Below are 17,316 nucleotides of genomic sequence, written 5' to 3'. Positions count from 1 at the left end.
CATACTCCGTGAACACATTTCTTGTGTATAAAGGAGTACAGCCTTTTGTAAGTAAACAACCCTTCTTTGTTGTTCTGCCTCCATGAAAGATATTATGACATAATATTACAGACATGTACAGTTTTGAGTAAAGTCTGCTGTAGCCAAAACATAGTGTCATGTCAATTTTTTTTAGATGTATACATGTGTTCTAATTCTGTATTTTATCAGGAAAGAGACAGTGATTGACCCAGATCAGCTATACAACACCCTCAAAGTTATACTTAACCAAGTCAAGGTAAAGTGGAAATGTTTGTAAGGTCACTTAATGTGGGAATTTACACAAGTTTTAATTGTTGACAGAGAAATAATTCACATATTTCCTTTTCATTAATCTGGATCCATGTACAGAGGAATGGCACCATAAAAATTATGTTTACATTGTCTAGTTGACATTGATATTTTTATTTGTTGCATATTATGTAAAAGTAAAAAGTTGTTTGCAATGTATTTACTTCGGTTTAATTCATGGTCATGTTTCATGAAGAAGTTTTGGTTTATGCTAAACACCTGAAATTTATAAAATTAATTCATATAATAGAATGACATACACAGCACTCAATTTGTATTATTAATGTGAATTTCCTCTTTTTGCTGTAATCTATGTTCTAGAGCAATATTGAGAATACTGTATGGCAGTCAGAATGTCCTATGCCTTTTCACATGCTTTAAAAACTTTGTATGTAAATAGTAGCCATTTAAAACTACCCTGTAGCCCAGATTTTATTTTATTCTACATCATAAAAACTTGATTGATGTCACAACAGCTCAGCATGTCATCACTAATGCAACATCTGGAAGCTGTTGAAACAAGTGATTTTTATTTTTCAATCTTTTCCATAAAAAGTCCCAAGAATAACACTAAAAATAAAAAAGAGCCTGTATATCATAGTTAAAATATCAAGTATTATATTCAGGACCTATTTCAATTAAAGAGAATCCATTCATTGTTTATTAGGCTGGATTGTCATCCTCTAAACATGTAGCAGTTTTTGAAGTATCACTGTTGATACAACCATGTCTGTCTATTTAAAAGAGCCAGAGTCATATCACTTGAACCAAGGATGTTACAGTTGTATCTCACTATTGATACAACTACATCTATTTAAGAGAGTCAGAGTCATATCACTTGATGTCAAGGATATTCCAGTTGTACCTTAATGGAGTTGCAGTGCATATCTTATTAATGTGTATGATGTAACTTCCATAAGTGGTAAAATACTGTATTTATGAAATCAAATTCTTCTGATGACCAGTTCTAATATCAATTAACCTGTATCTTGAAATTATTTCTGATATCATATAGACAATCCTTACCCATTGTTCTTTTTCTAATTCATTATTATTAAGTCATAGTCTGATGTTTTAGAAAATATTAAAAATGTATGATTCTTTCAGACCCATTCAAGTGCCTGGCCATTTCTAAAGCCTGTGGATAAGTCCGAAGCACCTGATTATTATGACCATATTCGGTTTCCAATGGGTAAGCAGTTAATGTTACTAAAAAGGTGTCTTCTCCATCAAAAAAGCTTTATTTCCCTTCATTTTCTTGTGTTGTACAAAATATAATTTACCCACACCCCAATTTGAAACAAAGTTGAATTCAGTAGCAAAGTACTTGTATCCAAATTCACGTTCATTCATTTTAAATAATGTAGAATTCAATAGCCAGCAATGTGTATCCAAATGAACATTCATTCAGCCCAATTTTGAATAATGTAGAATTCAATAGCCAGCTTTATGTAGAAAAATTCAAATTCATTCAGCCCAATTTAAAATAATGTAGAATTCAATAGCCAGCTATGTGTATCCAAATGAACATTCATTTAGTCCAATTTTAAATAATGTAGAATTCAATAGCCAGCAGTGTGTATCCAAATGAACATTCATTCAGCTTAATTTGAAATGCTGTAGAATTCAGTAGCAAGGTTAAGTGTATTCACAATCATTCAACCCTAAAAATTTGCCTGTAAGTATAATAATTTTTATCTCAGGATTTATTGACTTTGATAAATTCTTGAATTGAACTTATTGCTGCATTTGTTCATAAAACCATAATACTTTTAAGTCATCCCATACCATACTCCCTCTCACTTTTATGCTTCCCTCACTATAATACCTCCCACTGTGTACCTCGGTGTAACAAAATTTTATCTATGTTATTGCTTTCTTGTTTATTTCACTTGATTTTAGTTCTTGGTAGATAAGAACCATTTCTAATGTGATTTGACTCTATTGAATACCTTCAGTTCTCTGGCTTGCTATTCCTCATGATATAGTGGTCTCACTCACAAGACTCGTTACTTTGTTAGAACTGTATTATGAATTGATTGTGGATATTTGTATATAGTATCTTACACCATTCATCTGTTTGGATCATCATGTACAGTTCCCTTGTGTTGTGAACATCACCTCCACATCCTTATAAACAGACCCTTGAAATAACAGTGAAAGGCTTATTGGTGTTGTTCATAAATAAGGTGTATGTACAAGAAGGTTGTTTATGGGTGTATCATAATCTCGTTTTTAGGGAACATCAACATTTCTTGCCAGAGATTAAGCTTCTCTAACCATTTACCTAAGTATGCCACCTGTATGGTTGGTATATTTAGCAGTGAGCTGTAATCTGAGCAATATGTGTACAGTTCTCACATTGAGGAGTATTCTGGGTGTCACTTGTATAGTTGGTATAGTTTGCCATGGGTTGTAATAAGAGTAATTTGAGTACTGTTGAGGAGTATTCTGAGTGTCACTTGTATTGTTGGTATCTATTGCATGGGTTATAATAAGAGTAATTTGAGACTGTTGAGGAGTATTCTGGGTGTCACTTGTACAGTTGGTATAGTTTGCCTTGGGTTATAATAAGAGTAATTTAAGTACTGTTGAGGAATATTCTGGGTGTCACTTGTACAGTTGGTATAGTTTGCCTTGGGTTATAATAAGAGTAATTTGAGTACTGTTGAAGAGTATTCTGGGTGTCACTTGTACAGTTGGTATAGTTTGCCTTGGGCTGTAATAAGAGTAATTTGAGTACTGTTGAAGAATATTCTGGGTGTTACTTGTATAGTTGGTATAGTTTGCCATGGGTTATAATAAGAGTAATTTGAGTACTGTTGAGGAGTATTCTTGGTGTCACTTGTATAGTTGGTATCGTTTGCCATGGGTTATAATAAGAGTAATTTGAGTACTATTGAGGAGTATTCTGGGTGTCACTTGTATAGTTGATATCATTTGCCATGGGTTATAATAAGAGTAATTTGAGTACTATTGAGGAGTATTCTGGGTGTCACTTGTTCAGTTGGTATAGTTTGCCATGGGTTATAATAAGAGTAATTTGAGTAAGGTTGAGGTGTATTCTGGGTGTCACTTGTTCAGTTGGTATCGTTTGCCTTGGGTTATAGTAAGAGTAATTTGAGTACTTTTGAGGAGTATTCTGGGTGTCACTTGTATAGTTGATATCATTTGCCATGGGTTATAATAAGAGTAATTTGAGTACTATTGAGGAGTATTCTGGGTGTCACTTGTTCAGTTGGTATAGTTTGCCATGGGTTATAATAAGAGTAATTTGAGTACTGTTGAGGTGTATTCTGGGTGTCACTTGTTCAGTTGGTATCGTTAGCCATGGGTTATAATAAGAGTAATTTGAGTACTATTGAGGAGTATTCTGGGTGTCACTTGTATAGTTGATATCATTTGCCATGGGTTATAATAAGGGTAATTTGAGTACTATTGAGGGGTATTCTGGGTGTCACTTGTTCAGTTGGTATAGCTTGCCATGGGTTATAATAAGAGTAATAAATTTACTGTTTTCATATAGAGGAGTGTTTTGGCAGTATTTTATTACAACATTCATACAAGTAATTATTTAAACTATTAAGTGAATCATAATTGGTTCTCTACCTCCTCTTCAATTTTGTCAAAAATAAGGTGATCTTGTTGCAGATACGAAGTAAACAGCTGGAAAATTGAGCTTTTAGTGCAACTATGAAGTAGTTAACAAAAAGTTAACTCTCTTGTCAAAAACTTGGTTAACTCCCTTGTCAGAGCTGAGGAAGACTCAATGTATAAAATGCGTTGAAGTCATTCTGATGGATAGATAATTATTGTAATAGATGCATGCTTTTGACATGGGCTTGAATAATGACACAGTAATCATAAATCCTGTTTCTTTGACTTATGCACAAACATATTTGTTACTTTTGTTGCAGATCTGAAGACAATGACAGAAAGGCTGAAGAACAGATATTATGTTCACAAGAGACTGTTCATTGCAGATATGAATAGGATAATCACGAACTGCAGAGCTTACAACAAGCCTGAAACTGATTATTACAGATGTGCAAACACTATTGAAAGATTTGTACAAACTAAATGTAGAGAGGCTGGTCTTCTAGATAAATAACCGAAAAATGATCTTTTCTTCCATCTGATTCACAATACCAAACACTCTGCAAATGAATCTGTAGATGTTAGTGTTCCACAGACCAAGCTGCTGTTCTCTCTCCACACAAGTTCAGTGAAAGTTCATGTGTTTGCAAATACTGCTGTAGTTCATGTAGTACTACTATCCCAGAGTTTCATGTGCATTCATATGTGGAAGCAAATGTATAACACACTTGTCATAGAATGTTCACCAAGCAGAAATAATGTTCTCCATCAAATACATTACTCAGTCACAACAATGGCATGGAATAACTTCTACCTAAAGCAACCAGCCCTCCCAAGCTTAAAAAGTCTATATATATTTTATTCAAAGAGAGGTAATTCTTACTAGGTGGCACTCCATTTACCAGATATCATCAGTTCTTACTTGGTGGCACTCCATGTACCAGATATCATCAATTCTTACTAGGTGGCACTCAATGTACCAGATATCATCAATTCTTACTAGGTGGCACTCCATGTACCAGATATTATCAATTCTTACTAGGTGGCACTCCATGTGCCAGATATTATCAATTCTTACTAGGTGGCACTCCATGTGCCAGATATCATCAATTTTAACTTTTCCTGTCAACAGGCATCAGAGCATCCGTGGTTTTCTGTTTTTTTTTATTTTCTGTTAGTCATCAATCAGCATTTTGTCGTGGTACATTAAGTTGATCATACTACTATATTTTTATGTACTTTGCTGAAATTTCAGATATTTTGTGCAAAGTTTTTACCACTTTATATGACATGTTTACAATGGTAATGGCATTTTAGAGCTAACTAGTACTACAATACAACTGTTCTTGTTCACAGCTTTGCCTATTTGTACATATTATCTCTTATTCTGATATCTTTGTAATATTATCAGTATTTATTTAATTATCAATATTTTCTATCCTTACTAAATTCATTCGGTAGCTGTTTTCTTTATCTTAATGCAGAATGTTGTTGATTGAGGACATCAATGGAAATGTACATTCATATTTTGAAATTCAGTAACCATAATCTCCCATTCTATTTATACTTTATGTTTTCTTAATATTTTCAGATAGTCTGCGATAACATGGCTATTAATGTTAAAAATGCAGGCATTTAATATGGCAGGAGACAATCACAAATCCAGCATTGCTTGTGCTAAATGTTCATTGTCCAAACCTGTAAGGTATGATCTTTTTGGACAGATGCTCTTCAAAAATAGTTGAAGGGCAAGGAATGAAGGACTCAGTTCAGATCTAGCAATCAAGATATTTTAGGTTGATACACTCCCTCTGACTCATTATTTAGTGTAGCTGAGGATGCAGGAATGCCTCCCCCTCCACCTGATAAATTGCATTATGTGCAGGACATATTGCAGATGAATGCCAACAGAGCTCTAGATGGAGGGTGATAAATATGATTCATAAATCGTTGTCAACAAGACTGTCAATGAGCAAATACAATAAAGTTTCATCATACAAATCTAGGCAATCCAATAGGTACAGGGCCAGCTCCTCACCCAGACTTAATATGGGCAACAAAGTTGGGCATATGGGACAGTTTTTTATTATTATGCTGAGAGTCTCAGATTTATTCAGTTTTCTGTCCACTAGAAAAGTAGATAATGATCTACAGAACAGAAAATGGAGAGTGTCAGGAATTCTGTTGGAAGCCCTGCAACCAGAAGTAAAAATCGGCTCAGTTTAAATCTTTGTCCACTGTCCGACTGAAGCAACTAACATTCAAGATATGCTTCCTGGTTGCTTTTGATTGGCATAGAGAGTGAGCTCCTTAAACTGTCCATGGATCCAGAATTCCTACAGTATCATTCAGATAGTTCTGTCGTTTTCATGAGACAACAGTGTTTCATCTCTGTCTACTGGCAGCTAGAAAATAATTTTTGGCCCATCTTATTCATCTATCCTTAAAGAAAAGCAGGGTTACAGAACCCATTATATGTTGTTCATATTTATCTGAAGTTCATGAAGTCCATCCAATCTGGACACCAGAGGAAGGCTTGTTCCCACTAAATCCAGGGAAACAGGTCATAACCCCACAAGTATTATGGAGTCATACAGTCATCGTACTCGGATCTCTCACAGGAAAAGGTATGTCTGATGAAATATTTGGCTCTCATGAAATATGAGCTATTCTACGAGCCTTTCCTTTCAGTGCATTGTCTCAATTAAAAGATATAATGGAATAAGTCATTTGGCTTGCCCAGTCCACTTCTTCCTCTCTATTTGCGTGATATGGCCTTGTACAATATGGAGTTGAATTTTGTGGTCCCATGGTTGCTGCCCAGACAGTCACCAGACCTCCTGAAACAACTGATCCTCAGGTTGGACCTGTCAGTTAGTGCTGGATCCACCCAAGGAAAACCTTGTCTTTGTAATTATAAATCAAGTGTGGGAATCCACTTGGTTGTCCTTTGCTCACTTGTATTTGGTTGTGCTAGCAATTGTTAGGAGTTATTTACACTTAAAAGTAGAGAGTTCTTTTGAACATACACAGTGCTTTCAGATAGAGATTGAATGTGATTGGGTAATGTATTTGATGGAGAAAGGAAATTTTATAGTCAATTATATTTCTCCAAAAATACTTATGCAATCATATTACTCTAAATCCATCCCATCCCTCTCCACAATTCAAACATTTTGTTTCAGACAGTGCTCAAGTCAAAAGTGATGATATATGGTACATGTTGTACCATCTAGTGGGAGGTAATTGGTAAGCTGCTTCCTTTTGTCGATACAAAATATATATATAAACTTTTAAAGTCAGTGGAAGGGCTGGATTCTGGAGGTAGCATAAGTACTTCCTAATATGATTGGGTAAGTGTTTTTGGAGAAACATAATTTACTATAAAATTTACATTCTCACAAGATTCCTTGATAAAATTAAATTTATTCATTATTGGAAGTAAATGCATTCTTTGTTCTATATGGAGCACAGGTTTGTTGGTCATTGTAAAATGTTTCCTTAATTGTTTGGAGAAAGTTTAATATATATACTTGTCCTAAAGAGAGCTAAAACTGCTTTCATCTCTCTGTTTCCTACAAACTGGAAAAACAAAAATTAACAAAGCTAAATGAATAAACACTTTAGTCATGTGAAAATAGGAGGAAATTTTCAGTGAACTTGAGACATGACTTAGATTTAATATTTGCAGCTCATTTCTAATTATTAAGACTTGTGTAGCCTGCATTTAGCACTTTACATTTGTCATCTGGATTAATTAATGGAAAAGTATAGTAGATAGGAATCCATATAAGAGTCATTATTAGTTCTCAGATAAGACATCAGTATAATGTTTCTGATGGTGGTGGTGATGGTGGCAGAAACAGTCTTATTAAGATTTTTGTTAAATTTTTCAGGGAGGTTATATCATGGTGTGTGAGACAGGGTGTTCCACTGAGTCCTTATATTGTGAATTGTTTATTCATTAGGTCTAGACCATAACCATATGTCCAGACTAAGTAGGGAAAAACAAGCAACTTTGTTCAGGAAAGAATGAACTCATTGTTAAGGAGGATGTTGATTGGTATTTAAAATATCAATCATCTTTCTAATATGTTTTCAAGTTGATGGCTTAAAATTCAAAAGTGAAAGGTTGGGTCAGTGGAACAATTTAATAAATATGTTTCAGGTTTTTAAGGCTACTAGTGAGAATGTTAATAATTAGCCTTATAATCAGATATTCTTACAGATTCTCTTTTCATAAGTATTTCCACTTTTTATGTATTTTTTGACTATTTTTAATTAGAAAATTCTAATGAACATTTATTTATTTATTACTCTCCACTCACTCCACTAAATATTTTCTATTACAGAAACAAATTTCATTTTGTTTAGGTATTGTTTTGTTTAGGTGTTGTGATTGTGAAAGGTTTAACATGTATTCATCAATCTCATAATGTCCTCCCTCAACACCGTAACTTATTCAAAACAAATTGCAATCAAATAAAACATTGTAACCAATAAAACAACAAAAAGAAAAATGCTGTTATCTTTGTCATAATTCCTCATCTTTTGTAAATTCTGTGCTTCATAGACCTGAACTTTTACATTATTCAGGTGTCTATACTAATCTTCAACCACTTGCTGTCTGGAAGCTTGGTAAATGTTTTCCTAATAAAACTTGGATTTTCGCTAACATTCCCTATTTAACAATGTTCAGTTTCAACAGAAAATGATTATAACTGTATCCTCTGCAAAAGATTGACTGCAGACAGAGCCTAGCATATGTTACTATACTGCCAGGCCCTAAACGATGAATGTAATACTTTGTTTGAAAAAATAATAGATGCAATAGACATTCTAGACTCACACTGGCTTTTATGTCAGGACAATGACTCATTACTTTATATCCTTTTGGACAAGAGAGTGGACATCTTTGATTCTTTGGATGATCAGTCATTGCAGGCATTCATATGTGTGGTGGCTGAAGGAATAGACACAATTTACAGAAGAACAAATGAACTCGAAAACGATATCTGATATTATGATTTTCATTATATTAGGGAATTAGACCCATTTCATTTGTATCATGTAAATTCGCAAGTGTTCCAAATGAGAGCCAATGTGATAATCCATTTAGATCGTTCTAGTTGAATGTAAATAATTTGAATTTTTTTTTCCCTCTCTGAATCTGTTATATATTTTGTTCACAATGAGTTCTCTCCCTCATGTGTTAAGATATTGTGTTGTCTTTGTCAGAACCACAGCGAGTTCTTCAACTCACTGTCACAAAAACAGCTAAAAACATAACAACTGAGCTGTGTAGTACATGAAACACTTATAAGTACGAATGCATTGATGTATGCTGCGAATATGTGCACTTGAATTGGCTTTGTCAGGCATTAAATCATTTCATTATCACTACTGTGCGTGATTATAATTATAAAAGCAACCTTCTTACCATCTTTCCTTGCCAAGGTTAAAAAATGTTTACCTTATCTACACCTTGGCGGATCAGTCAGATATTTTAGTGCTTTGGGTCTGTGAATTTTATTGGATGCAGCGGCAAGCCACCGCATCCAATCAAAGTTATTCTAATTTGAACACTGTACCTACGTGATTGAGACAAGGCTAGCATGAAACTGAAATTAACTCATAAATAAACAATTTTGTAATGCCGGTCCATGTATGTACACATACATCTGTAATGCCTTCTCTGGTACATTGTCACACTTTCTATGTTAATCTTACAAAGTATCAATTAGCTCCACCATTTTCGGCTGATCTACAGTGCACCCATTACCTGTTATGAGTTAGTTAGCATTACATGCTAAAGGAGGCAAAACATGCATTCCATTTGATGTCACTGGGATAAAGCATTAATATATGTTATTGATCCGCCATGGTGTAGATAGCTTTAACGTATCTGGACTTGTCTAGCGAAGATGTCTTCGTATATGAATCCTGTGTCCAACAAGAATAATCGGGATCATTTGGGTTCGAACATTATTCATCATTCAATGCATGTAATATGTTATTATATTCAGTCTGTCTCCACAGTTATAAAAATGGCTAACTTCAAACAGATTAGTGTCAGTCTGATAGCATGGCTGTATATGAAGTACATCCGACTCTCTTTAAACTTAACATTCAGTGCACAAGCATTAAATCTACAAAATAATTGTATCAAAAGTATAGGAGAATAATACCATTTCACATAACTCTGCATCTTTAGACTGCCCTAGTAAATAAAAATTAACCTCATATTACAATAAAAGAATGAGAATTTACTCGGAATATGGACCAGAATTTGTGGTAAAAATAAATAGGCAGAGAACGCAAGGTAATTAGGTTTTTCCTATAAGCACTTTCTGCAGAGCATTTAATTCTTGCCTGTCAATCGATTAGTTTCATTTTGTGCAAAGTGTACAATCGCATCACCTCCTTGGAAACGTATCCTGACTAATTCAAACCTGTAAATGTTATATCTATATTCAAAGGTGGAAAAAAGACTAGATATGATTAGCTATAATAATGTCTTAATTGCTCCCATTTTTTATAAAAGTATTTGAAAAAATATTGTTGAAGAGGCTAACTCTTTTTAGTGAAAGGATAAATTTCCCTCACCAATTACGACAGAGGTTTCGAAGCAAATGCAGTGGCATCACTGCAACCTCTTTTATAAAAGAGGGAATAGCCCATTATTTAGAAGATAACTCAAAAATGTTGCTGCATTCCTGGACAATACAAAGGCCTTTAATACGGTATGGCATGATGTCCTCTTTTATAAGCTATTTTATCTCAGAGTTAAAGGAAAACTGTGGAGATTGATTAGAAATTCTTTTCGAGAAGTTAGGGCCCTTGTTCTGCTCAACGGCCATCATTCAAAACAATACTCCGTCAATCAAGGGGTAGGACAAGGAAGAATGCTTTCAGCATGGCTATTCTTAGTCATGATAAATGACCTAATATCCTTAATGGAGTCAACAAAATCTGGAATACAATTTCGTACTTTAAGTATCCCTTGTGTTTTACTTGTGGGTGACACGACCTTGCTATCTTCATCAATTTATGGTATGTGTGTTTTACTTTGCAACCTTCATGACTATGCATTGAATATAATTGTAAACTCTGCAAAAGACCAACTCCAGACAGAGCCAAGCATATGTTACTATACTGCCAAGCCCTAAACGATGAACGTAATTCTATGTTTGAAAAAAATAATAGATGCAATAGACATACTAGACTCACACACTGGTTTTTATGTCAGGACATTGACTCGTTACTTCATGTCCTTTTGGGGAAGAGAGTGGATATCTTTGATTCTATGGATGATCAATCATGGCAGGCATTCATGTGTGTGGTGGCTGAAGGAATAGACACAATTTACAGAAGAACAAATGAACTCGAAAACGAATATGACACTTCAACGAGCAATAAAACAAGAATAAATCGTGTTGGAAATTATAAAAAAAATTGATGTATGCATTTTTCACCATGGATGATACATGTATAGAATATATATACAAATACGAATAACCAATAGTTATATTATTTAAAAAATATGAATAATGTATGTCTTATCACCAACGGTGATCAATTTCTAAACAAATATGATCAAAGTAAATAATTTATTTTCACTGGTCCTTCGCTGCGAGTAAATCAAAACCGTCCTCCTAGACAATGTCACCATCGACAGCAGCGAGCGGGTTCAACAGAACCACAGCGAGTATTTCGACTCACTTTCACAAAAACAGCTAAAAACAACGACTCAGCTGTGTAGTACATGAAACACTTATAAGTACGAATGCATTGATGTATGCTGCGCATACTAGCACCTGAATTGGCTTTGTCAGGCCTTAAATCATTTCATGATCACTACTGTACGTGATTATAATTATAAAAACAACCTTCGCACCATCTTCGCTTGTCAAGGTTCGGATATATTTATCTTGTCTACACCTTGGCGGATCGATCAAATATTTTTGTGGTTCGGGTCTGTGATTTCATTTAATGCTGCGGCAAGCCACCGCATCCAATCAAAACCAAGTTGTTCAAATTTGAACACTGTTCCTACATGATTGAGACAAGCGAGCACAATACTGAAATTAACTCATAAATAAACAATTTTGCAATGCCGGTCCGTGTCTGTACAAATACATCTGTAATGTCTTCTCTTTGGTACAATGTCACACTTTCTGTGTTAATCTTACAAAGTATGAATTATTTTCGGCCGATGTACAATGCATCGCTGTTACTCGCTATGGGTTAGTTGACATTGTATACTGAAGGAGGCAATTCATGAACTCCAATAGATGTCACTGGGATAAAGCAATAATATATCTTATTGATCCGCGAAGGTGTAATAATTAGGTTTCTCCTATAAGCACTTCACGCCTGTAGCAATGGGTAAACCGAATTCAATATTATGAAATAACCACTACAAAAATTAAACCTCCCGAAGTGAATGCTATATGTATATATATTTTCAGTACGTCGACTATTAATTATTTATTGGGCGAAAAATAATAACAGTATGTGCCTTCGACAAGGTAACACCGATTTTCAAACCATCTTTATTAATTGTTTGATACAAAGGCAACCTTGAATACAATCCTTCTTTTGTATATACAAAAACCTGTAAACAACATAAAGTTTACCTCCCACTATAAGTGCAGTGAATATAGTACTTTAATTAATCATAAGAGTACTGGTAGAAATCATTCAGGTTTTGTTGCCTTGATTTTTCTAGGTATACTTTACTTATATGGTAGTTTATAAGCTATGCTGGTTGTCATTATCTTTATGAGCAGAAAAGAGAAAAGGAATGTCCAGGTTTAAAAGTACTGAGTCTGCAAACATTGTTCTCATAATCTTTAATTCTTGTAAAAAGTGTCTTAGATCTGTCCCACTAAATTCCACTTGTTTTTTTTCCTGGTACTTTTCAATGCATATTTTATATAATTCTGTCTTCATAGGTTTTATCTTTATCACATATACCATGTGCTATTTTTCCTCCAGCTATAACTGCTGTTATAGTCATCCTGTTTAAGAGTTACACATTTTTATTTTGCTAAAATTTCTTTTACACTGTTATGTATATCTATATTATGTGTTTTATCACTAATGTAATAGTTATTTACTTGATAATATATTTAATACTGGTTTTCTAAGTGAATGAGTTTGTGCTGATTGTGATTCATTAGCCAGCTAACTATGCAAGCTTCTTTACAATCCGATACAGTTTGCGAGTTTAAGAAACCCCACAATGTATACACTTTCCTCGATTATATCTATAACAATACATTTTACTTCAAAGGCTATTGCTCGTGTTTGTTTGAGACTTTGCCAGTTACATGCTGATTATGCTAACGGAAATCGCCAGCAATTACGAAAAGGATACAATCAATAGACTTAGTTTCAGCATCAAAGATGGAGATACAAGAATACCAGATTTTCACATCATGCCTTTATTGTATGTTTTCCATGTAAACTAAATAGATTCCATATATACTAATTTGAAAAGTATCTTTTAGATATCAGTTTCTTCTTTCCTCTAAACATTGAGACACAAGCAGATGAAACAATACTGAACAAGGTCAAACAATTTACAGTAATTGAAACGTCAACAATAACCGAGGAATGAATCTACCAGATCTGGTATGAGGCATGTAATGTAGCTAATAAAATATCTTGTACAAAAGCGAGTTCACGAGATAATACAAAAACTTTAGAAGTTAAATATATCAAATCGTACATGGAAGACGTTGACAATAAGCCGTCAGTTAATTAACAGTGGCAATGATAGTACTAACAATTGCAGAACTAAAAAACCCGATTGCTGACGACAGGGGAAAATCAATTTAGAAGTTCTAATCTGTTTCAGACAAATATTCATGGCCTTATTTAATGATATACAAGCCTTCGCAATCGGAAGGGAAAGATCAAATGCAATGCTTAACATTCAACAATATTTTAACCTATGAAGCAGATGATAAATAGTGAAAAAGAAAAATTGGGGAGTAACAAAGAGAATTTTAATAAAAATCTGTGGAATATGATCACACCTTAAGCACGCAGTTGGAACAGAGAGGTCAAGATAGTGACATACAAAAGAACGATCAAGAATTTAGGAAATAATGAGTAATTGTGACACGAAATTTACTGTCATTACCAATAACATAAAAACTAAAACTAATAAATTGCAGAGATAAAGAAATGAATGATTAAACAGAGTTAAACAAAGCAAAGGATGATGTTCAAAGAAAAACTAAATCTTAAATATTTAATTATAAGAACTATATGTAAAACTTAAGATATAAAATGAATACTTGAGCGATAGAATCAAAAGAATAAAATAAGTTTCTTATACCGAATTTAGCAACAGCTACACCAGAGCTTGAACTATCTAAAGCAAAAACAAATGATTGAATTGATCGTGAATTGGTCAATATTATTGGCGTGTTACAGGGTGCTATGAACTAAATAGATCCAACGAATAAGAAAATTATTTAAATTCTTAGAAAAATGGTAACAACAGACATAAAAATTCGAAACTGATACTTGCATTAAGTGGCATCATTGACAGGTAGAATCGAAATAACGACGGAAATGGGTATTAGGAAAAGTGCATTGTATAACAAAATGAAACGATGGAAGTAAACTAACGACTGAATGCATATTACTTTAAGAATTTTCTCATCGTACCGATTCAGGAGTATCCAGTCGTATCATACTAATTGCACATCAAAAGGGGAAATATAACCATTTAAAGTAATACATTACCTGTTTGTGTGTGCGTGTGTGTGTGATTTGGTTTTTTAACGTAACGTTAAAAATGTTCTAGTCATATTGCTACGATGTCTGCAGTGTTTCAGTTTATAGTGACGTTTAGCACTGGAGCATCATGTCCCACCCAGTCACATTATCCTAACACCATGCCGACCAGTCCAAACACTAGCCTCTTAATGCTGAGCGCCAAGCAAGGCAGTTGCTAGTACCATTGTTACAAGTCCTTGGTATGACTCGGCCGGGGTTCATATCCGCCATCACCCGCATCCGAGGCGGATACTCAAAACATTTAGGCCAACGGAGAGGCGCAGTTGTTAATGAAGATATAGAAGGTAAATTAGATCTTTTCAAGGCTAAAATTGCACTATAAACATTGGTTAACAACTATTGATTTAGTTAAATTCCATCACGTTTTGCTGAATATAAGGATATACGTATTACAACAATATGCCATTCATATAAAAAGTAAACCTATACAGCATTTTCGCAAACTTGTATCTTGAAAATGATACAAGTCATCAATCATATATAGAATTTTACATTGGATTGTAACCAGTCAACGTACTGCTTATAAAATGAATGTATTCGTTTGAAAAAATGGACGACGTACTCTATAGATGATGTTACGACTCTATGATCTTACAAAAAGAGCGAAAACCAACAAAATATGTATAATTGAAAATATAATTTATGTCCTTAAATTACAAGTGAAAAAGCAAAAATAACTTACAGTATGGTGAATGAAATCCTAAACTCCTAAATAGTTCTATCAAGTCCAAAAGTATCGAGTACTCCAAATTAGTTCCATTGGTATTCCTAATGATGGTCAAAATGTCCTTATGTAGCAACAGTACAGACGAATCACTGACATAATCTCAAAATGTACTTAAATGAATTCATAGTAATCCCGTGACAGCTACTATTCCAAATAGTCTTTAAATGAATTAATGTAATTCCGTACAGATATCATTACAATTAATCTGAATATTTTGAGCGGTCTAATTCCAACGAATGATTAAAACAATTAAATGAATCAATCTTCTCAATATAACTGAATAACTTCCAAGACAAGTGGAACAACTAAGAATGCCAGATGCACGTAATATTTCTCTTATACTGGTAACTAAGTCGTACTACAATTGAAAAAGACATTCATTCCAGAATGATTTGAACTGGTAATCAAGGTCATATGAGTAACAATAGCTAATCAGGAAGTAGGTCAATCTATCCTTTAAAGAAACATGATCGCCTATCACATCATGTGTTGTTTACTTGAACAATAGTGCAACTCAACCTTGGTACTTTATGAATAAATATACGATTAGAATGACTGAATTCTAGAATATACAAATTATTAAAATGGTTGAAAGATAATTTATCATCATAGTTGGTTATGTATACTGTGAAATTTTTAAATGGAGTTGAGTTAACTTTTGAATTGTGTTTCAAACGTGCAGGACTTCTTCGATATTACTTAGTGCAATTTTTCTCTCTTGCATTTTGTTTATTTACATTTTGAGGTTGTGGTAACCATCATAAATTATAACGGTCCTTCTTTAATCCTTGTCATTGGTATAGTAAATGCTATTGCTTTTCAGTTCATCGGAAACAATGTAATACCGAAGAAGAAAATTTAGTATTTGCAATGAAATGGATGGTCTGTTATTGCTTCTTTTAATTAGTTTGGTACAATATAGTTCGTTTCAGTGAGTTAGCCAATTATAATGTATCTCTCTTGCTTAGCAAAGTATGTGCCGTCCAATTATCCGGCGAAAATGGTTGTCCTAAAGAAATGGACACTCTGTTTAGGTCCGCTAATGCAAAACATTTGTATACGAAACATTAGCAAACTCAGAACTAATACATCATATATTGTAAGGTTTTCTTTTCACTTTGCTTTCTTTTTAAGTTCAGTCTCTTCCATTTCTACATGTATTTTGTTTATTGTTGATTTGTCCTGATTGCTCTGTTTATCTCTTTTGTATTTGTTGCACTCAGTGACGATAAAATAATTTCCTCTTCAATGGTTGCTTTGCTCATCATGTTATAGTTACTGTTAACTTAGCTTACTATGTCATGGATACTGTCAACTTAGTTTATCATGTCATGGATACTGTCAACTTAGCTTATCATGTCATGGATAATGTCAACGTAGCTTATCACGTCATGGATACATTTAATGTAGTTTATCATATCGTATATACTATCAACTTTGCTTATCATGTCATGGATACTGTAAACTTAGCTTATCATGTCGTGAATGAAGTCAACTTTGCTTATCATGTCATATATACTGTCAAATTAACTTAACATGTCATGGATACTGTCAACTTATCTTAACATGTCATGGATACAGTCAACTTAACTTATCATGTCAATGATACTGTCAACTTAGCTTATTATGCCATGGATATTGTTAACTTAGCAATTGCTGATTGTTGTCTTTTGTCGTGTTGTAAGGCTTTGTTGTTCATAAATGTTTCATAATGACTTTTCCACTGAATCGTGCAAGATGAAACGATCATTCTCCTCTGTATCCTCTCACCCTCTCCACATGTACCTAATGCAGGGTGGTGAAGAATATGTGCAGAAACAAATTTACATTTTTGACCAAATTAA

The 17,316-nt window shown here is 33.8% G+C and overlaps 1 protein-coding gene across 1 annotated transcript in view; it reads left to right on the top strand.

Annotated features, from left to right (window-relative positions):
* The window catches only part of LOC149788601 (histone acetyltransferase KAT2A-like), an 81,594-nt gene extending 68,515 nt beyond the window's left edge, over positions 1–13,079 (top strand). Inside the window, exons 15-17 of the mRNA XM_089974659.1 lie at positions 211–277; positions 1,438–1,522; positions 4,248–13,079. Of these exons, the coding sequence (XP_089830785.1) occupies positions 211–277; positions 1,438–1,522; positions 4,248–4,441 (346 nt within the window). The 3' untranslated portion in view covers positions 4,442–13,079. The remainder of the gene's footprint in view (positions 1–210; positions 278–1,437; positions 1,523–4,247) is intronic.
* The last annotated feature ends 4,237 nt before the right edge of the window (positions 13,080–17,316 follow it).

The sequence above is a fragment of the Sinohyriopsis cumingii genome, chromosome 11 (genome assembly GCF_028554795.1).
Source record: "Sinohyriopsis cumingii isolate HCF-2022 chromosome 11, ASM2855479v2, whole genome shotgun sequence".
Classification (NCBI taxonomy): domain Eukaryota; kingdom Metazoa; phylum Mollusca; class Bivalvia; order Unionida; family Unionidae; genus Sinohyriopsis; species Sinohyriopsis cumingii.
Note: the sequence above shows the minus strand (reverse complement) of the source record. Positions and strands in the feature narration are given on the sequence as shown.